This window comes from Prinia subflava, chromosome 1, assembly GCF_021018805.1.
Source record: "Prinia subflava isolate CZ2003 ecotype Zambia chromosome 1, Cam_Psub_1.2, whole genome shotgun sequence".
NCBI lineage: Eukaryota > Metazoa > Chordata > Aves > Passeriformes > Cisticolidae > Prinia > Prinia subflava.
In genome coordinates this window covers 107,223,809-107,245,861 of record NC_086247.1, presented here as the reverse complement: position 1 = coordinate 107,245,861, position 22,053 = coordinate 107,223,809, and the positions used below count along the sequence as shown (strand labels likewise).

Sequence of the window (22,053 nt, the reverse complement as noted above, 5' to 3'; positions counted from 1 at the left end):
ATTTTGCCAATACCTGAAATAGAAAAGAAAAAAAAACCAACAAAACAAAATCAACCAACCAAAAAACCCCCAAAAAACAAAAAAAAAAAAAAAAACCAAAAAAAACAAACAAGAAAAGAGAAAGAACTCTGGAAGCACAAGAGCAGGGACAAACCTGTCATATTTGCTTGGGCCTTTCTTTCGAGGTGGGAGAGCAGAGGAAGAAAAGAAGGAAGAGGTAACACTGAGTTTGCAGTTGAAAACTAGCCCGGATCTTAAAGAAGCACACAAGTTTCACTACTGGGTCTGCCACAGAGGTACTTTGTAAGTACAGTGGATGGTCTAAAATGAGGTGATAACAAGGAAGGAAGAGAGCTGTGACAATAATTGATTATTAGTATTGAGAGTAAGGGATGTGTACGCAGAATGAGAATGAAGAGGAGCAGGCAATAAATGAAGAAAATGAAAAGTCAGAGGACAAAGAAGGAAAGAGGAAAGAAAAGTCTTCATGCTGGAAAACATATATATATATATATATATATATATATATATAAATATATATAAATAGATAAAGTTATATTGGAAAAGAACTTAATAGTGCAAGTGCAACAGAGGCCTAATTCCAACAAAGATGCTATGCTTTTCAGTGTTTTATATGTTTTTAAAGGAGTGCTGCAGGTTGGAAAAACATACCTAAGTGCTGGAGTGAATCTTGGTCCTGGAACCTGGATCCCCTGACCTGCTGCTTATAGTAGATTAGAGACCCTGAAACCTCACAGTCTCAAGGACTTGTAAAAGCCAATCAGCCATGGTTAGATTTCTCATGTAATCCAAGAGATTGAAAAGGTATGTTTGTATGTACCTTCTCTACAGGTTACAGTAAATGTTGCTTTCTCATGGAATCATATCCACTCTATTGGCCACGTTTGAGAGTGGTTCTGTCTGTCTTTTGTGTGATGGATTTTTGCTGCTGTCTTCTTTTGAACTCACTCAAGGTTTCTTCCTCCTCAGAATTTCCAGAAATAAGTCCCAAAGGTCTTGTGCAGACCTTTGTGAAGAGCCTGTTTCTGGTCCTCCCTCCTCATTGTCACTACCTGAATTGGAATCATAGAATGTAGAAAATGCTGTGCTGGAAGGGCCCCATCGTGATCATTGAGTCCAGCTCCTGGCCCTGCACAGGACACCCTGAGAATGACACCATGTGCCCGAGAACATTGTCCAAACACTTCTTGAAATCAGACAAGGCTTGGTGCTGTGGCCACTTCCCTGGGGAGCCTGTCCCACCGCCCAACCCCGTTCTGGATGAACAGCCTTTTCCTGACACCCAGTCTAAATCTCCCCTGACTCAGCCTCATGATGTTTCCTGAAGTCCTGTCACTGGTTATGAGAATGAGGAGATCATTGTCTGCCTCTCTGCTTCCCCTCGTAAGGAAGCTGTAACTGCAGTGAGGTCTCCCCTCAGTCTACTCCAGGCTGAACAGACCAAATGACCTCAGCTGCTTCTCACATGGCCTCCCCTCAAGGCCCTTCACCATCCTCATTGCTCTCCTTTGGCTGCTCTCTAACAGCTTCATGTCTTTTTTGTATTACGATGCCCAGAACTGCACACAGAACCCAAGGTGAGTCCCTTGCTTGGCTGGAGATGCTGTCCCTGATGCCCCCAAGGTTGGCTCTCCTGGCTGCCAGTGTGCTGCTGACTCATGTTCAGCTGACTGTCAGCCAGGACCCCCAGGTCCCTTTCCACAGCGCTGCTCACCATTCCCTGTGCACACAACTGGAGCTGCCCTGTCCCAGGTGCAGAATTTGGCACTTGCCCTTGTTCAACTTCATAGAAGAACTGCACCCCTTGTGCAAAAAGAAAAGGAAAGCTGAAGAAGGCAAAGAACTTCACACCCACCTTGCCAAAAGAAAGATTGCAACTGCATCTTCAAGTTTTTCTTAGACTTCTCCTGTTGTAAGGTCCTTAACAAACACTGTCAAGTTTCTGTACTATCTCTGCTGTACTATTTGGAGTTACTCTATCCTTGTCTTGAAGTCCCTGTAATTTTAGCACTAATGGAATTGGAATTTTTTTTCTGGGGTTTAGCCCTTCTGTTTCTAAAAAGTTCTCTAAATGTGGCTTGGAAGAAGGAGGAATTCAAACTGAAGACCAGTCATATGTCTTAACTCCTAGAGATGGCAGGGCTATGGCAGACACATGCTTTGGACTTCAGCATTTCCATTAAAAGAGAATTATTCCCATTTCACTAGGGAGTTCAGCTGAGACAATCTGATCCTTTTGCAGAGACTGTATTCATCCTTTTCAGTGTGTGATTCCACTTCTTTAATGGTGTCCTCCTGAAGACAAAATCTAAACCCATGAAGATTAAAGAGGAAAATAAGTCCTTATGCTCATAATTTTTACTCAGTTTCCTACAGAAAAAGGCATTTGGATGTGCAGATATGAATTTGTCTAATTATACGAAATGATTTTTTACTATATGGCCAGTTTCAACTTAAGTCAACATTGCACTTTAAAATGGTAGGGTGTGGCTTTGTAATTTGATTGCTTCTGTATTAATGACAGTTTAGATCCACATAATCAGTGGAAGGAAAAGGGCACAAGACGCTGAGACTGTCAGCATGCTTTCTGAGACCCGAAGTGAAGGGCTGCAAATGTATGAAAATGATTGCCACAAAAGAAAACACATTCATCTTTATGCAAACATGCAATCTACATAGTTTTGCCCTGAGTAAGGTGTTAGGTGTGTCATGCTTACCCGGTTCAGCAGCAGCAAGTCCTGAACAACTATTCAGTTACACAACTCTGGTGTGGAGAGAAAGCTCTAAGTGGGTGCAGACATCTGCTTTAATCCTTGCAAGGCTTCCTGAGCTTTATAAATTGGCTTTTGTGTAAATGAAAATCAGGCTGTGTATTTTCTGCCTGGTATGGTGTTGAGTGCATGTTCCAAAACTATTTAAAGATTACTTCTTTGTTAAGGTACAGAGCAGAATACTTGTTTTGTCTACCTGGAAGAAATTAGAAGTAGTACATGTGGATACAAGCTAATTCTTTTCTCAGGTTCAGGCTCATTTGTTGCAGACAACAGTAATATTTCCTGAAAATAAGAGAGTAAAAAAAATTTATATCTTACCATTCATAATCCAGAAAGACATTTATGACTTGCCTGGATGCCATCCAACCAGTAAGTAGAAAACAAACAAACAAAACTACTGAGATAAAAAACAAAGCAGAGAAAAGCCTAATCAACTTAAGAAACATAAATAGATAACCGATGCAGGCCAGCACGCTTTCACTCACCATGTGGATTTTCCACCTGAGGACCTGGTAGAAAATCTGGGAAAACATACCCGAGGCAGACTGTGTTACATATTGTGTCTGGGGATAAAAAAGGCTATCGCTGCTTGAAAAACGTCTGAGGCATTCCCGTGAAATCGTGCAGCAGTGGCAGAAGAGGTTCCCGGGCAAAGAGCTGTGTCACCACTGTGTTTATACAGGGGCTCGAGGTCAGAGGAGGGGGGACAGCGGGAATTTAGGCAACACCAGAGGTACTGCACGAGGGGCGCATGGAAGATCTTACGTAGACAAATCCCTCTTTCTTCCCCCTGGCTGTTCCCCCTCGCCGTTCGCTGTCCCGCATCCTTCTCCGGAGGCGCGGCCGGCAGAGGGCACAGGGCGCCCGCGGCTGCGCTCCCGCCGGGCCGGGCCGGGCCGGGCCGCTCGGGCTCCAGGTGGGCCCTGCCCCGCAGGTGTAACCCAAACACCATCAGCTTCAGGTTAGCAGCAAAAAACTCCTGCTTCTCTGTACCTTCAGAGTGCGCTGAGCGCTACAGTGAGAAACTCACTGGTGCATGGTAAGAAATCATGAAGGTGGTTGCCTGCCTCTTTTTCTTTCCTTCTTTCTTTTTTCATTTTTTCCTTTCTTTCTTCCTTCATGTATCAATAAAGGCCACGATGGAGTGGCAGTGTGTAATACAGTAATAAATTAGGGAGCCACATGAGGGAGCGTCTTAGGACCCCACATGGCCAAGGAGTTCAGTGATGAGCGCGTTCGTCAAAAGAAAGGTCTGGTTCCTGGAAGAGGAAATGAGTTCCTAATTCAGACCAAATGATTTTCAGCTGGAAATAAAAAAGTGGAAAGTCTATCACAAGTTGAAAATAAAAAGTTATTGGATAGGTGATAAAGTGTTTTAGTATTTCAGTTGCAACTGATGGAAATTAGTAAGTAACAGAGTTGTGTTTAACTAGAGGACACACAAATATTTTTAGTGAATATGACATTGTGCATTTACCCAAAATGTGTGGGTCTTTTTGTTCTTCATTTAAATCAGCCCTTTATACTCCTCCAAAATTGCTTTTTGCATTTTCATTTAATTCTGAATTCTTTCCCCCTATTTTTCCAGTTCATCAGCCAATCAAAACCATTTACAAGCTCTTTCTTCTGGAGTCCTAAAGGCTGTGTAAAGAGTGACAGTGAAAAGTCACTTTGCCATTACTGTTTATTTTGGTTATGTAACTGGAATAAATTATATTAAGAAATAAATTTATTTGCTGATGTAGCAACAACAGCAAAAGTTACTCTGTTTTCAGTCCCAAATACTAGAAAAAGAAAAAAGTGTCCAAACAAGAATTATAAGGCAGTTTATTTATAAATATCCTAAATTTTGAAAACATTTATTCCACCTTAGTTTCCTCCCATCTTTTTTATTTTTAATGGAAAGTGGGGTTCTCATGAAATTCTGTTTCATGTCCATGCTTTTAATAACAACACAAAGTGAAACAATACAAAATTCACAGTAAAATTACAAAAGAAAAATCAGAGGATGCCTTGGAGAGGAAAAGGTTGGCTTCCCTAATGCTGAATTAAAATGTTTTAGTCTTAAAATTAGATTATGGGGAATAGCCATCCCATATTAAAATTTAAATTTATACCTTATTTATACCTTTTATAATTTATAAAATTTTATACCTTATAGCTCTACGTGTGGATATCCAACACATGTGGGCCTGGGTGGAGCAAGAAGAACAACTAGTTTGTAATGTTTTGTATATAGAAATAAGGATATCCAATTAAAACAGCTGAAACCACACTTGTGTTAAATGAACGAGCTCCCTGTTGTGGTCCTTTCCATCACAGACATGCACAGTACCTACAGAATCACTTTTATGCCTGAACTTTTTCATGTCTAGGAATCATTGTTCTCTTTACTAGCAAAAGTGCAGACCATCCACGAAATATTTTTGCAAAGGCTTGCTTTTTCTTTCTTTTTTTAAACTTGTGATTTCCTCACAAGCTTGAAATGTTTCATTCAAAAGCTAATTTTCAAAGTGACTTCACAGGGAGAAATCTATTTTAAGGCATTCGTTAATTCAACATCAGTGAAGTGTGGAGAGAAACAAAAATGAAGTCATTGTTCATTTTTAAATTATTTATGTCATATTCAATGGCGGGGGAAATTTTGCAGACCTCTCTTTCTTTTCTCAATTTTATTCCAACAGATTGGTGCACTTATTAATTCTTATGGCTTTCATTAGTTAAATGAAGATGATACACAGTTCTGTTTCCTTTTCTGGGGTCTTTTTCGTCTTCTCTAAATAATTTCTCCATCTGGATACATGTTCAGCACTTCCCATGAATCCCAGATAAAGCAGAAATCCATTATTACCATCCAATTTGTTATCTTTTTGTGTTTGGATAACTAGTTTAAGACACAGTTGAGCAACTTATTTTATGTGGACATACTCCAGAACCAAAGCAGTAAACAGGGAATAGCAGTGTATTCTCACACAAAAATTAGAAAAAGCATTCATATTTCCTGTGTTTAGGCATGCTTACACTGGTGCTTTTAAAATTATTTTTCAGTTAGAATCTGGTATAGCTGAACTTTGGAATTATGATCTGGTTTTCCTTCAGGTTACATGTTATGGAAACCTTCTTTCTAAGCTAGGGTTGTCTTTAACCATCCTGCAGTTTTGTTTACGGTCACATTGCATGTGTGACTTTTAGTATTCTTTTTTGTGGTTTGCAATTTCTCATGTGATTTTAGGTTATAAAATGTCTGCCCTATTCTCGTGTTATCATGCAATGCATAGTCAGTGCAAAGTTTTGTGCTTGGCACATAGGGCAATTCATCTCAAAATTACATGTTATTTGCTTAATTTGGTATTTCTATTTACTCTAACTCTAAATACCCACTTGGATCTTATGATCAGCTTCCAATTTATTTCTACTGTTGCATCCGGACAGTTGCTATTTACATCTTTCTGGATTTTCCAGTGTGTCCGTTCTGGTGAAAATATCCATCTCATCGCAGCTGGGCTGCGGATTCACATTTCCAGGATGATACAACCGTTAAAAATATTCTAAGCCATAGGTTTTTATGTGTGTGAAAGAGAGACTTGTACATTGCAGATCTTAGGTTCCAGGCTCTTAGATCCACAGATTCTAGGGGAATCCACAGCCTTGAGTGGCTCTAGGCACAAGCTGACGATGAGCTTCCTCAGCATCAAATACTCTGCATATTTATATGTTTGTGGGCAAGGTGGGGACAAACCTGTCCCAAACCTCATGCCTGCTTTGCTGCCTATACCAAAGCCCTGAAGAGGAGAACATTTTACTTTTGCTGTTGGGGAGATTTTGCATGCAGAATGGCAGCAGCTGCTCAGGAGCAGTGTGGGAGTTCCTGACAATGGTAAAAGCCTGCTGATCTGATGCTTCTCCATGTCATTTTACATTCTGATTTCTGAGCACATCCCTCAAATTTTGGACAGCAAAATTCAATTTTGTGTATATTGTCATGATGGCAACTCTGCCTTAGAGACAGATATATAGACTATACTTCCATAACCAAATCAAAAAAGAACTAAGCTCTGAAGAATAGGATCCAGAAAAAAAACCCCAAAAAACAAAAAACCACATCCAGAACTCCACAAAGAAAGAAGAAGGTAAATTAACCTCTTCAGCTCACATGAATTATCTTATTATCGAGTTAGCAAATGAAAAGGAAGTATCCATGTGTTCTCTAACAGTTTGGCCAGGGTTGAAAGAACAAAAGAACAAAGGCATGACATTATGGCATGGAGCAAAAGAGGCTTTAAAATAATTCAAGAACAAAAATTAAAATGTTTGAGCTGGTCTCTGTAAAAAAACATAAACCTTTTAAAATAACAAACATTTTCTGATAGCAGAGTTTTTTAAAATAGCAAAGACTTTCTGAACAGGACTCAGAAACACAACTCTTGCTAAAATTACTGTGAGCTGATCATCCACCTTTGTAATGGCTTTTAAATCTCAGCCTATAATATTCCTTGTTAGTCTTTTCCCTCTTCAGGTACAGAGGAAGGAAAACATTTTCTGTGACTGAAAACACAAGTAGTTGTCCATCCAGAACTACTGGAAACCATGCCAAGTTGTCTTAAGTGCTAGATAGACTCTACAACACTCACTAATTCATTTAAGAACAACGCAGAAGTGTTTAAAGCCTTGTAAAGGAAATTATGGGGCCACAAGTGTTAGGCTTTTCTGTGTTCAGTCAAAAATGTACAAGATTCCTAGTTCAGTGTAAAATGAAGGAGCAAGGAAGGCCAAAGTCTTTAACCATCTGAAACAATCTAATCATCTTCTGCAAATGCACTGTTTGAGGTGACTATGTTAAATGAAAATGCAGAGATTAAATAACCTCAGGCTGATAAATCCCCTGAGTACTACTAACTTGTTTGTAATATCGTTGGAGATGAGCAGTATGACTGGTGTCTCAAGTCTGAAAGCTATGACATTCAGAGGGAAGGTAATTGAAGCCTGCCACTCCAAAGCCCTTGGTACATGTTCAGATATTATCAATGCAAATCTTACAGCCAAAAATTTGCATCAAGATAAAAAGTAATTCCTCCTTCAGCTGCCTTGGGATCAATCCATGAGAGAGCACAGGAGGAAATAATAATTGATTTGTGATGATGTATCAACCGTGTCTTTAAGATAAACAGAAACATCTCTCTCCCACACTCAACTTTTACACCAGAGTGAAGACCAGTGAAGACCACAGAGTTCCTGTTTCAGAAAATCATGTAATATTTCAATAGGAAAACCCCTGATTGAAAGCAGCCCAATTTCAGTGACTTCTGTTAGGCACAGACTACCAGTTTAAGCATCACAATTTACTCCACCCTCCGTGAGAACTCAGAGGGTGGTTTCTGATGACACCAAGTACCTAAATGATTTAGTATTTATACACGAAATTATGTATGCATTGTTCCTAGAAGCTGACTGGAAGACAGTGCAGACTAGCAGTAAAGACATTGTGAATTTCACCAACTCCATATAATGCCTTTCACATAATTTAAGATGCCTTGAGACAGACACCCAGGTAAAAAGTATAAAAATCATTCCAGTTTGAGGTGACAAAGCCATATGAATGCGTTACCTTTGAAAGAGCAGATAACAGACTTCTGACACAGAGGACAGAGGGAGTTTTTGAATATACTTTCTTTCTTCTATGACTCTCTCAGAACAGCTGACCAAAGTTAAGCATCTAAATAGACAAAAGCCACAGTTGTTCAAGGAACTGTAACCACCTCCACCATTTGGGGGATTATTTGTTCTAAATATCATCAATTACAGATTCAGTTGCAAGCATTTTCCTTTTTTAAATTCATCTTGCTCTTTCAGCTATTCTGCAGTTGTTGGTAATTTAAACAGACAAAGAGCTAGCTGAGTGCCCCTTGCATATCTGAAGGACAACCATTCAGCTCACAACCATTTCAGCAACTACCCTTCTCCAAACACAGAACACAGACAGTGTAACATGAGTACCTTTGAAGGAGGTACTCACGAAGTTTGTGAAAACATGACTCAAACCCAGGAGATTCTCTAGGACACAACACCCTAAAACCACTCAAAATTACTGCATCTATTTCTGCTAGGCTTCACAATGGGAATAAAAACAATTCCAAGTCAACCAAGAGGCAAAAATTGTTGCTTGGGAAGGGTGGCTTGATTTTAATTTATCAAATTAGTTAGTCAGTGCAGTTGCTGCAGTAGACCTATTTTCCATCCTAAAAAGCCTTAAAAATACTGGATTTTGATGTGTCTGCCTGTCAAATTATATTGTACATTAATAGAGCTAAAAATGCTGCAGTCGTGATATATCTAATATTCTAAATCGGGAGAAAATATTATCCTACTCTTCAAAAAGACCTCTCTGTCCAGCTTTTCTGGTAGGCATCCCCATAGGTTTTTCTTGGTCCCTCTGGTTATTACTCTGGAGAACAAGGACCAACCTCTGTACTGCCTGTAAAGGTCCCTAGAGCCTCACTGACCAACCCTGGTATCAATGACTAACTTTAATAAAGATCTTGAACATTAAAACACAGGCAGTTTAATTTTTAGAGTTATTATTAGTAATTATTGTTAGTTTTTATATATTGAACTGTTGGTGTATAGTCTAAATATTTTATGTGTGTTTGAAATTATCTTGATTCAAAATATAGTTTATTGCTCTGTATTTCAATCATACTATTAAATCATGCATTCATTGTGCTCCTGCACAGGAAGTTTAGAAAATAACATTCTCCAAATAATTTGTTTTCTGCACTGCTTATCTCCGAGACAGATAATTTGGATGTAAATCTGTTTTCTAGATGTGATACACGAGGCAACCTACAGTCATCATGACTACTTATCAGTCTCTTCAAAGTAACCCTACCGGGAGACAGTTCACAATCTCCATTCTCTGTTTAATCCCCCTGTTTCTCTTTGGAAAATAGCAAATAAAGGCTCCAATTATAGGGGTGTTTGTTGCACAGACAACTCTTTCCCAAAGGTCTTGATTCTGCAAAGCACAGGAGTTTTGCTGTTGCAGAGCCACTGCAACCCTTAAGCACTCGTTTATGTTTACCCAAGCAAGCCTGCTGGTTTCAGTGGGACCATTGGCATAGCTGTGTCTTGAACCAGTGTACAGCCAATAGTTCTGGTTCAGGAAAGTGCCAGTGCACGTGCTTGGTGTTACTTGCAATCAAGAAAGCCCCCTTAGCCTGAGGTTAACCAAAAGACTTTCACAGCACTGAATATCCATGAGAGAATGCAGGTGTTTTTGTGACCAAGATGCCATAAAAATATAATACAGAGACAAAAGGCATCATACTAGTTACCAACTCAGCCATCTATCCTAATTTTCATACATTCCAAACGTTAATGAGATACGTTAATGAGATACATTACTGCATGGTTGCAATTTAGCATAGTTAGAGGTAGATTTGAATTACCTGGGCTGCCATCTCCTTGCTTTTTCAAAGCAAGACGATGCTGCTGCTGCTGCTGCTGCTGTTCCTTAGAACCTCACAGCTCTTCCATCCCTCTGAGCTTCTTTGCCAACCAGGGACCTTTGACCCACTTGCAAAAGACCCAGCAGCTGATCTCAGTTTGGGGACAAGATAAACTGTGGGTGCATAACAAAAACTTTTGGAGCAACATGAGAATTTTGTCAGAAGCTGCTTTAAGTGATGGGTCTTCTAGAAGCTTGGAAGCACCTCAAGAGATCATTTGATTGTCCTAAGGCAAGATTAGCTTTAATCACATCATTCTTAAGTAGCGCGTGTTTAACCTGTTCTAAAAGACCTTGAATGATAGGTATTGCTCCTTATACTCTCTAGGTAATCCTATACTGTGTGTCACTATCTTTCCTCTTTGAATACCTTAGAGACAGTCTCAGGTAGCTCTCTCTTGCTTTAATATATGCTATTGCAATTGAATTAAAATCCTTTTAAATAAAAAGCCTACAGCATTTATGGAGAGGAATTTACTCCTCATTTCCTAACATTCTTTATTTCTCCTGACTTAAGAGACCTAATTGTACTGTCTTCTTATACTGTGTTTCCTAGCTCTGTACTTACTGTCTTGGGGATCCTGAGAACCCCATATTTCAGCCATTTATTTGGATTCTGCTGGCAAACCCAAGAATTTTTATGAACATAATTGCAAAGCATTTTGAGAAAGAAATAATTTGTGTAACTCCATACAAACTACACTTGTATTTAACTACAGTACAACTGTCACTCGGTATGAATCAAAGACTTAGACTACCTTTTATAGATGACCAGTCCTAACAAATTTTGTGTACTCTCAGAAACATCTGTGACTGGTTCCACTGCCCTCAGCAACTTGGTTACAGGAAAAAAAAAAAACACAAGCAGGAAGAGTTGGCTAAATAAGAATGATATATCAAAACACACAATATTTTAATGAAAGAAACTGAATATCCACTCATTTGCACTTCTGTACAGTTTTTGTGATATATATATAATTTTAAGCTGTTTACAAATAACATTTAATGCTTCAAATATTACATAATGTTGATATTATATTTCTAGCAGAAATAAATATATTGCACTTAAAAAGAAACTTTTCGTTAGATGTTGCTTCATAGTTTATGTTCACAACTTTTTTTTCCATAAAAAGATTTCCCTCTACCCCCACCCCATACACACAAACACACACTTGAGTACATGGTGAATGTGCTCACGCAATGCATTATAAACAACAAAGTCAACACAGCAAACAGAAGAACTGTGGTACATTCTGTTAAAGAAACTACATCCAGTTTTTTTACCTTCCTTATTTTTAAACCAAATCTTTCCTCATGTTTCTGAAGGTACAATTAAAAAAAAAAAAAAAGGATTGTTTAAGTGTGCTAAAGGTAAAATACAGCAAACTGTATTTTTTGTCCTTAAACTATCATAAAATGTTATTTCAGAGCTTATTTAATTTACTGCCTAGTTTTCTCTTAAAAAGATAAAATAAAGAAAAAGAAGTTGTCATTTGATAGTCTAGAGATTATATGCAAGGACATTTGATTACAGAGTAATACATAAATACCCTGCTGGCAAGGAGGTGGTTAGTAAAGAAACCACATCTCCTGCAGCAGAAAATGCTCTGTAAAGAATATTGAGAATAAAATCTCACTAAAACCAAAATTAATCTTGCAGTGAGTGTCATCTTCCTGCAGATGATGAGTATATGCACTGTGGCCTCAAGACAAGAAGCCATAAGTGTTACGCTGATCTCACTGTTGCATTTACCCTTATCTAGGAATAAATTACCACAATTTATATTGACTTCCACTTTTGGAAATTGTCCCAACTTTTTGAAAAAGTTTTCATTGATTTTTCTGTTTCTGTATGGTACACACATATAAAGAGGATTTACTACATAATCAAGTTGCCAGCCCAACGCTTTTCAGTTAAAAAAGGTTCCTTTTCAAGTGCCAGTTAGTGTTTGCTGGATGTTGGAAACAGCAATATTTTACATTGTGTACATATTGATGCAGTGTCCCAGCCTTAATGGGTAAAATGGGAGAAATTCTGCAATTGCATTCTGATGGTTGTGGTACCAAGCATGTTAGCTACCATACAACCTACCATCCTTGGACTCATGAGGAAGCATTTCCACTAGGAGCTCTACCTTTATCTACTTGGGCTATGCTTGTTATTCAGTTTACACCCAGAAGAGTATGACTGAAACCCAGTGACATTGATCTGCTTGCTATCTTTTACAGTTCCTCAGGCCATATCAAGCAATGCTGCAAACAAAAGAGATAAATTTAAAATGGGAAGTTTTATGTTTAGATTCTCAGGGCTCCAAAAGTAGAAGAAAAAATATTCAGACAAATACATCCAAATCAGTTTTGTTAATATATGGAGTGCTTTTGTTGGATTAGCATCTGGAGGGTATTGACGATAAAATGGTAATTCAGGAAAAACACAAAAATACTTGGAACACTTCCAAGGAAAATCTTATCGTTCTCTTTGAAAAGTATATTCAGGTTCTTCTTTAAAAAAAGGCAAACAGCTCTGCCCTCCAAAAAAAAACCCCAAACAAAATCAAACAACATAAACCAGTTCCATTTTTCTGAGCCAAGAAAAAAGCTCATAAAGGTGAAGAGCACTTCTCATGGGATATAAAATGTGAATTGTATTTGGAAAATAGATTCTAGATTATATTGGGCATTCCTAGCCCATCTAGCAACAACAGATGTTCTGTCCTGAAAGTGATATAATTTTGACAGCAGTACAGCAAGTCCTTAAATAAAATACTGGGTTATTGTCAAAATGGTGGAGATAATTTAATTTTTTTCCTTATTTTTTTTAGAAAAAGTGATTTCACTCTTTAACCAATTAGTTACAAATTTGCATTAATTTTCTTCCAGTTGTGGGTTCAGTGCTAAAACTGATTTGTACTTGGGTTTTAATCTTTTCTGTACTGTTCCTATATTGTTGCTGTCATTTAAGTCACTGTTCTTACTGTCAGACTTATTTTTAGATGACAATGTGGAATGAAGTCCTGCCCCCGGTACAGTCAATAAATTTCCATTTGACTTCAGCTGGGCAGGAATTTTATTCCTGGAATCATTCCCGTGCTTTCCTGGGCCCACAGGAAGGTGAGAGGGACATGGGGCAGTAACACTGTGAGGTGGCAAGACCTCTTCACTGGATGTCCTGTGGCCTCTGTGAACTTATTCCCTTTAACCTCAATTCTGTGCAACAGGTTTTGGAGGTAGGACTGTGAGGGCAGAGAAGAGGAAGTGAGGAATGGACATACCTATTTGATCTAATCTCATTTGCCAGGTTCTCATTCCTGGGTAAATCTGTCACAAGGTGCCTTCATTCCCTTGCTTGAGACCTGCCTGTGATTCTGTATGAGTGGGGAACCCAATGGGCTTCTTGTGCAAAGGAATTAAACCATCAGAGAGCAGCACAAGAAGGGATGAGCCCACTGACAGACTTGGTCTGACTGGAAAAATCAAGCTGTGGATTTTGACAGATAATTCTGTATCATCTGTAATGCAAAATTCATTGAAGAGAATCTGGATGAGGAGTTGGCTTTATCATGTTTTTATACTGAGACAGCCTACTGCCGTGTTATTTCAGCTATGAATCGCACTTCATTTGTAGTGGAAAGCATTTTTCTTTCATTTAGAATTTTTGTAAGTGAAGTTGTCAAAAACCTGTTTCATTCTCCAGAAAAAGCCTGGAGAATTTTCTCTGAAACTGTATCAGGGGCATTTCTGCATGCCAAATCTTGGTGTTCTCAGAGCAGGGACTGGGACTGAGCTGAAAAGATTGTACAGTTTATTTCTCTGAATTTGCTTTGTGAAGGAAGGACATGTATGAGCAGCCTTTATGTCATGTTTTGACCATGCCTAATTCAATCCGCCTGTTTCAAACCTGTTTCTGGAGTCATGTAAAGGTTGCCTACTCAGCTGACCCTTTCCTGATGGAAGTATCAGCAGTAAAACTACTGGCTTGAATTCCAAACCTAACCATATCCCCTGCAACTCCAGATAAGTTAATGAAGCTGCAGAAGGAACCAGATAAAAGAAACAGATTTTTCTCCACAGGCTTTAGTGCATGTCATCCTAGGGTGTTCACATAACTTCAACATATAACTCTAACATCTGAAGAGAAAACTTTCTTCCAAACCTCTTCTGTAATTGTTTCTGTAGAGCCATGTGTACTTGAAGAATTACACTCTTATAGAGTCAGTATCACCTAATTTCCTGAAAAAATAGGGGTTTATATCAAAACCAGTTATAAGTAGGCACAATTTTGCAACATGCATTTTTCCTGTGAATCTGACAGCCTACAGCAAAATCTAATATTTGGGTACACCAAGACAAATTCAGTGTCTGATTCGGAGCCATTTAAATACTGCAGAGCTTGGCCTGTTATATTAATTAATGGAACTCCTTTTGGCAGATCTGAATTTTATATAAATTTTCATTTTTATTTACATACGGAGCACAGGAGTTGAAAATTGGCCAAGGTCATGTTTCACCAGTAGGTCAAACATAATTAATGGGGAATTAGGGTGATATAGCAGATAACTTGGTTGAAAAGATGATTGCAATGGCCAGCTTGAGAAGATTTGAATTCAGCTGCTAGAAAATACATAAGGATGGTCTTTTTCTATGGGATGCATGTGCCTTGCCTTGCACTTTGCAGAGACAGGAATAGGTAACTCAGTGTACTGCACTCTGCTTTTTACCATATGATACCAACACAGAATGGTCAAAAGTAGAAGACAATAGTGAAAAATAAGTCTGTTTTGTGTTCCAGCTCTACAGAGATCTGTAATATATGAGATTATATATGCTAGTTCTTTTTTGTCAGTAGATGAGTTATCATCTGTAGCTTGGATGCAACTCGACACAGAAACTCTGTGTCAGCTTATCATTTACAGTGGAATCCCAGCTCTTGCCACACAGAAAACCAACATCACACTGGTACTGTTTCCAGCAGGGCAAACAATTTGTGCTAGCTCTCTGCAGACAATGTAATTTTTTTCTTATGCCTCTATAGCTCCACCATTGCATCAGACACAACATACTAGAAAAAGGGGACAGCACTTTGAATGAGAGCCCCAAATACTAACTGAAAACAAGTCAGACATGAATTTAAAAAAAATTTTTTGTAAAGTTCTGTACTGATATTTTTGCAAGGAAACTCCACCATTCTAGTGGGGCATGAAAAACTGGTAGAAAAACCTTCATTTTCCTGGCCAAGGAGCTTGTATAATAACAGACATGACCAAACCCAACAAAATCAGAAAAAGTGGAAAGATACTGCAATGCCACTCATACCAGTCCATTAATTATAGTTTGATCCAGAGAGTCTATAGACTGATCTAGCCTGAAATTGGTTTAACTTGGTAAACACGTGCAGCTGGAAACAGGTCTTCAAGGGCACTCACAGTAGCAAACAAGCACTGCTTTAAAAATTGAAATCTTGGGTTTCTAAGTTTAAGTAACTGACTTTTCCAAATCAAAATTTTTCTTCATTGTACCTTAACCAACAGTTAAATTGCTCCTCCTTGGATATAGTACAAACTTCCTTTTAGACTGAAGGACAGAATACTTTACTACTACTACTACAGTCCTGTAACACAGTTCTTTTCTTGGAACCGATAAGTGTTTTGTGAAAGAAACAAACAAAGAAAGACTTGTTAATAACGTTCTCTTTGTGATTATAGTAGCAACTAAGAAATCCTGGTTTTGGTGAATATATGCCAGTCTTAAAAAGGACAGTGGTCTTCTCCACTTTGTCCTGTTTTCAGCAAATGTATGCTGAGATAACCTAAAACATGCTCAAAGTTATAGCAATACATTTTTCTGTTTAGATGCTCATCAGTCACAAGAAGAGATGAAGATGAGTAAGAATATTGCCTTTTTAGAATTCACCTAGCATATGAAAAAAGGACCTATAGACAATTAGTTTGTACACTGCTGCTTAAAGATAATCTCTTTCCACTAGGTATAATGCACCTTTGGAACAAGCTGCACGCGACCAAAGATCCCTGGGGACTTTGGAATCCATTTTGGCTGTGTTACATAGATCTGTGAGCAGCTCCAAGCTGCATGCGCTCTTCTTGTGATCCCTCAAAAGAGGAATCTGTATCCACAAGGCATTTTCTTAGCTGGTTTGTTATGAGTTCGGCACTCCTGCCACAGGCCCTTCGGGAAGGTCCCTTGTATTTTTCCTAGCAAACTTGCACATTTAGAACCTTGTGTTCCTCCTGTCTTGTGTCACTCATACGAACGGTGTCATCACTGCGGAGGAGTGACGCAGTCCTTGGATAGCGGCATAAGGACCCTGCTGAAAGTAATGGTGGTACCTTGGCATGTGGAAGGACGGGAAGGTGGGGCCGCTGCCTTGCATGGAGCTGGCTATAGCAGAGGGGGTGAGGGGCATTCCCAGGCGGCTGTACGGAGGCAGAGATCCTTGGATTGGGTGAGGAATGGGTGTAGCTATGGATGCAGTGCTGGTACCCAGGGCACTCAAAGACTGTGGATGCTGAAATCCTGGGAAACTGGTTGAAGAGGAAACCCAGGAACTGAGGGACAGGTTATCAGATGTTGTAAAGGCTGACCCTGCAAGCAAAGAGAAAGAATACCTAACGTTGGCACTGTGACACACAAAGCTGGTAAAGTAGCAAAAAGGGAGAAAATGAGTCTTTCACAGCAAGCCTGGTTTCAATGACCAGCTGACCAATACTTCCCAGATATTTCCATCTTTAAAACGTTATTTGGTGGTTACTCTCCCTTATCACTACATCTTAGACAAATTTCCATTTTCAGAAATGGAAATTTGCAGTGGTTTCAACAGTAAAATCAGATCTGCACATTGAACATTCTAGATATTAGACACTGAAGCACCTTGTAATGCTGCCACTAAACACTGAAATATCTACTCTGATGTGGAAGCTCACTGTATTACATCCCTGTTTTGAAGACATACTGGTAGATTTTTACATCAGATCCTTAGTAGAACTGTTGGTTTGGGTTTTTTTTCTAAAATTTCAGTGTGGCAAAAATGAAAAAAAATCTAATTTGCACTACAAGATTCCATTTTTTTTATTCTAATGAAACCTATCAACATCTCTCCAGTCAACCTGATTCTTTCCATAATATATAACAAAAAATTCTAAAAACATGTCAAACTATTTGTTGTTTTTCCAACAGTGTACAGTACTCTAATAAACAACACTGGTGCTAATTCATAGTAAGACCTGCAGAACTTTTTTGATGGTAATTATTTACTTTTGATCAATAGAAGTGTTCTCTTTGTCATTTTGTTTCGGCTTTGTTTAATTTGAAAAGTTTCAAAAACTATTTCCACAAATCTTCCAACTCTTTAAAATACTTTTTTTTCCCTGAAGATTAAAGAATCATTTAAAAAAAGAAAAATAGTTTCTTAAAACTAGAACTAATTACTTATTTCATGTGGACAGTAAAATTTTGGGGAAACAATAATTTGTTTGGATAATTATATGTGGTCATTTTCAAATAATCTGATGACTGCGTTACTCTTCATCTCTGTAGTTCCTATATGCATCTGGTCATCATCATTATGTCTGATTTTTAGAAATGAGGAATACAACAAAATGGTATAAATAAACTCTTTGTATTCCTCTTTAAACACTAATTTAACTCTGGTCTCTTAAGTATTTTCTTAAGTGACCAACTTTCTTACTTTAGAAAATAAATTTGTTGGCAAAAGTATTTGATAAAATATAATTTCAATTCAGTATTGCAAACAATTCTGAGACAATAAATTTTGTAACAGGTACTAGTTTCATCAGTCTGATTCAAGAAGGGAAGTTCATCCAAACTGTAGAATGAAAACATATGAAGACTTCTATCCTCAAGGAAAACTTACTGGAATTAAGTAAAGTAACCAATCCCAGCCACATACTCAAACCAAAACTATAAGCAAAAAACAACAGAACTAAAAAGTACACATTGCTGGGGTTTTTTTAAATCATAAATCTCTTGTGGGATGTATTCTCAAATCATGAATTATTTTTCCTCTGCTTAATGAAACAAGTAAAATAGCCCAGTAACAGGAAAAAGAAATTGTGCGAATTTAGCAGTGGAAATAAACTTGAACCAAATCCTGGTCCTACCACTGAACCAAATCCTAACTGCTGGGAGATTAGGATCCACAGCCAAACTCTAAGGATGACATATTACTCACAGACCGCAGCAAAGCCCTTGACAAAACAGAGGGTATCTGAGCATTACTGCATTTTGGGAAAGCAGGGTGCAAATCTGGATTTGCCCAGAAGGTTTGCATTTGTCTCTGTTCCAAGTGGCTACTGTGAATCCTGTGTGGGCATGTAGGCACAGAGAAATTATGCATTGAAGAGTTTCCATTGAATTTATATATTTCCTCTTTGTTAATTCCTATGGAATTAGATGTCTTGTGCTGTAGGTTAGCTGTTTCCATCTTTAGATGGCTGAAATTGGCCAAGCAGAGAATGCTCTGAGAGGGCGCTGAAGTAATTACAAAGTCTATCACTGCTATTTATTTCTTTGCTTTATGCAGAAAAAGGTATGTGATTCTTTCTCATGAATAACTGTGAAATGATTGTAGGGCTGGAACACTTCTCCTATAAGGAAAGTCTAAGAGAATTTGGGTTGTAGAGTCTTGAGAAGAGCAGACTTTTGGGACATCTAATTGCAGCCTGTCATTGCTTAAAGCAGGCCTATGAGAAAGCTGAGAAAAAATTTTTAGCATGATCTGTCACAACAGGAGTATGGGCTTTAAACTGAAAGTGGGTAGACTTAGATGAGATATAAGGAAGTAATTTTTTACTATGAGAGTAGTGAAACACTGGCAAAGGTTTCCCAGAGAGGGGCCGGATGTCTCATCCCAGGAAATATGCAAGGTCAAGTTGGATGGGGCTCTGAGCATCCTGATCTAGTTGAAGATGTCCCTGCTCATGGAAGGGGATTTGCACTACATGGGCTTTAAACTTCCATCACCAAGTATTCAGTGATTTTCACTAGGAACTTCCTCAAGCATCCTTTCCTGCTCCAGCTGATTTGGTCTCTAATTGCAGTTTAGTAATCCAAAAAGTCTCACATACCACTCTTGCCACTGTCAAGGGAATTAGTAGTTCTGAGGCAATCAAGGTCTCAAAGAGCTTATAACACACACTACCCAGTAAGGCATATGTATTTGGCTCTCAACTCTTATTTTTATGGGGGAACATCCATCAGTTTTGCATGCAAGGTAATCTTAAAATTCATCAGCAGAAATGAAAATATCTATGGAATTTCAATAAGAGCATTGTTCCTCTCCTTGTATCTTGGAGGACTTTTCCTTATTTAAGGACACTAGACCTACAGAGAGAGCAAAGGCAGTACCAGTTACTCATGTGTAAGCGCAGTATGATTTACCCTCTGTGCATGTCTCTGGCTGCCCAGAGTGCTCACATCCCATGTAGCATATGGCTCCCAGATTAGAAAAAAGTTCTTTGCCATGATTCACAATTTTCCTCACTTACTCATTTGCCATATTGCGAGCAAATGCAGAACTGTACCTTTTTATTACACATAAAATTAATTGTAATGAAGTAGTATATCCCCCATGACACCTTTCTAAGGACTCTCTTCTGAAGAGATTTAACGGCCAGCTCTCATACTGAGGTTCACCTTTTGTCACTCCCAAGGGGCATCATACTAGGCAGAAATTTAATTCCTGAAGAGAAGGTGCTTTGCTCTGAGCACTTCCAACAATGAACAATTTAATACTGTCTTCAGCAATAGCTGGCCTAGGATCTAAGCTGACATGAAGCAAGGTAATTCCCCAGAACTATGTGAAAGGATGGCATCATACCAGGTGAAGAGTTCCTTCAGAAAACTCCATAATGTAAGGACCTGCTCTTAGAACAGATGTGTAAAAACAAGCCCACCTAATCACATTTTGCTGAAGAGCAACTCATGGTTAAAAATAAGTGTGTTTTCCCTGCACAAGTCCAAAGAGCTCATGACCAGAAATAATGCTCTTATCTTAGCAGCACTGTATGGAGTTAGAGGACAAGACAAGGGCACTGCCAGTCGGAAGACAGATAGAACGGCTTTACCTCAAGTGGCTGTGGCATATCAGGCAGGTCACAAAGTCAACATGCAAAGCATAATGCAACACAGGTTTATGCTAGTCAGCAATCCTACAGGAAGGGTTAGAGATCTATTTGCAGTGGTAAATTATGACATGCAGTCTCTCCAGTAGGTATCCGCACAAAGAACATGTCTGTCTTACTGCTACTTTTGCTACTGTTAATGCAGACAAATTGTTTGATAAAGCATTTGGGGCTCATTGCTTCAGCAGGAACAGCCCCTTTAAGAGACTAACAGATAACAGTTAGGCATAAATTTTTCAGGCAGCTACCAAATTTGCTTCCTGATGAGGCAAAGTGGGTCAACCACAGGCTGGTTGAAGATGGTTAGAGCTAAGTCCTCCGTTCACAGAAGGCTGGAGGGGCAGCAAGTGGCACATCTACATGGTACCTTATGAGTAGTGTGGAGCCCAGCTAGTGAGTCCTACCAAGAGAAGGGGAGTGTTAACTTGTTCTCAGCACCACAGTAATGAAGTTTTCTCATTTGCAGACATCTTGAAGAGGAAGCAGAGATAATTCTCTTCTGATGGCAAATGGTTGTCTCTAGAACTGCCTCCTGAATTAAACCACCCACACCAGTGCCATGGACATATCAGATGTCCCAAAGAGCCAAAAGGTAACAAGTATTCTGCTTCATTATATGACTTCATGGCAGAGATGCATACCAGAGAAATGCTTTAGAGTACCACAGTACTGCCTGTGGTCCTGCTTTTCTCAAGCATAACTGAGTCACCACAGTTACCATCATGAGCACATTTTCCTACCTCTGCTTTGTGTTGCCTGGCTGTCGTCTCCGAGCTCATCTTCTCCTCCATAGGTCCGAATGGGGGATCGGGCATAGGAATGCTTTTGGATAAGGCTCTCCACACTTTCTCTGTAAAAGGAAACAACCCAATGTATCAATACCATCCTAAGCAATATTCAAATTCATTAAGATAAATACAATGCCTTTTCCTGTCCAGATCACTGCTTACCAGCTTCTTCAGCAGAGTGAACTTCCTACTGTGTTTCCTGGATGTGGTCTCAAGCACTGAATATCAGACCAGCACTCTTCATAAATTTGAAAATGCAAACTCTGCAGTTATCTGTGCTGAGTATGGGTTCAAAAAGACACCTGCGGTCCAGCTCCTTTCAAACTAGATTTTGCATGGCACATGACTGCCTCATTTTCTGCTCTCCCCTTTTTCCGAAAGCAGGGGCAAAGACAGGTGTGGCCAGAGACAACTCAGCTCTGACTATGCTCTCCCAGCATCAGTCAAGGGCAGTTCGTAGCAGGAAGTCTGCAGATACTATTGATCTCATGCCATGTCTATTCTGGGAGGATAGACGTGTCTGCCAGGCCCCTGCCTCGCTGGTAGCACAAAGTACTGAACTCACCCAAACCATTTTTAAATAGAAGGAAGGCATATCTGCACGATAAGCCTTAGTAGTTTGTAAGGAAGATCCAACCTTACACATTCCAAGCGCATTTCCATGTAAGTAGGTGGCATTATACCAAAGATGAAAATGACCTAGGCACATTTCCAAAATGGCTTTGACCTTCTGTTCCTGTTTAAGAAACCTAAGTAGCAATAGTTGTTTAAATCTGCTACTTGATGCAGGTTTTGTCTGAATTTACCAT

At 39.0% G+C, this 22,053-nt stretch overlaps 1 protein-coding gene across 1 annotated transcript in view; it reads right to left on the bottom strand.

Annotated features, from left to right (window-relative positions):
• Window positions 1-16,558: 16,558 nt before the first annotated feature.
• The window catches only part of TBX20 (T-box transcription factor 20), a 37,374-nt gene continuing 31,879 nt past the window's right edge, over window positions 16,559-22,053 (bottom strand). The window contains exons 7-8 of the mRNA XM_063406630.1: window positions 21,197-21,306; window positions 16,559-16,899 (exon numbers count right to left, since the gene is read on the bottom strand). Of these exons, the coding sequence (XP_063262700.1) occupies window positions 16,559-16,899; window positions 21,197-21,306 (451 nt within the window). The remainder of the gene's footprint in view (window positions 16,900-21,196; window positions 21,307-22,053) is intronic.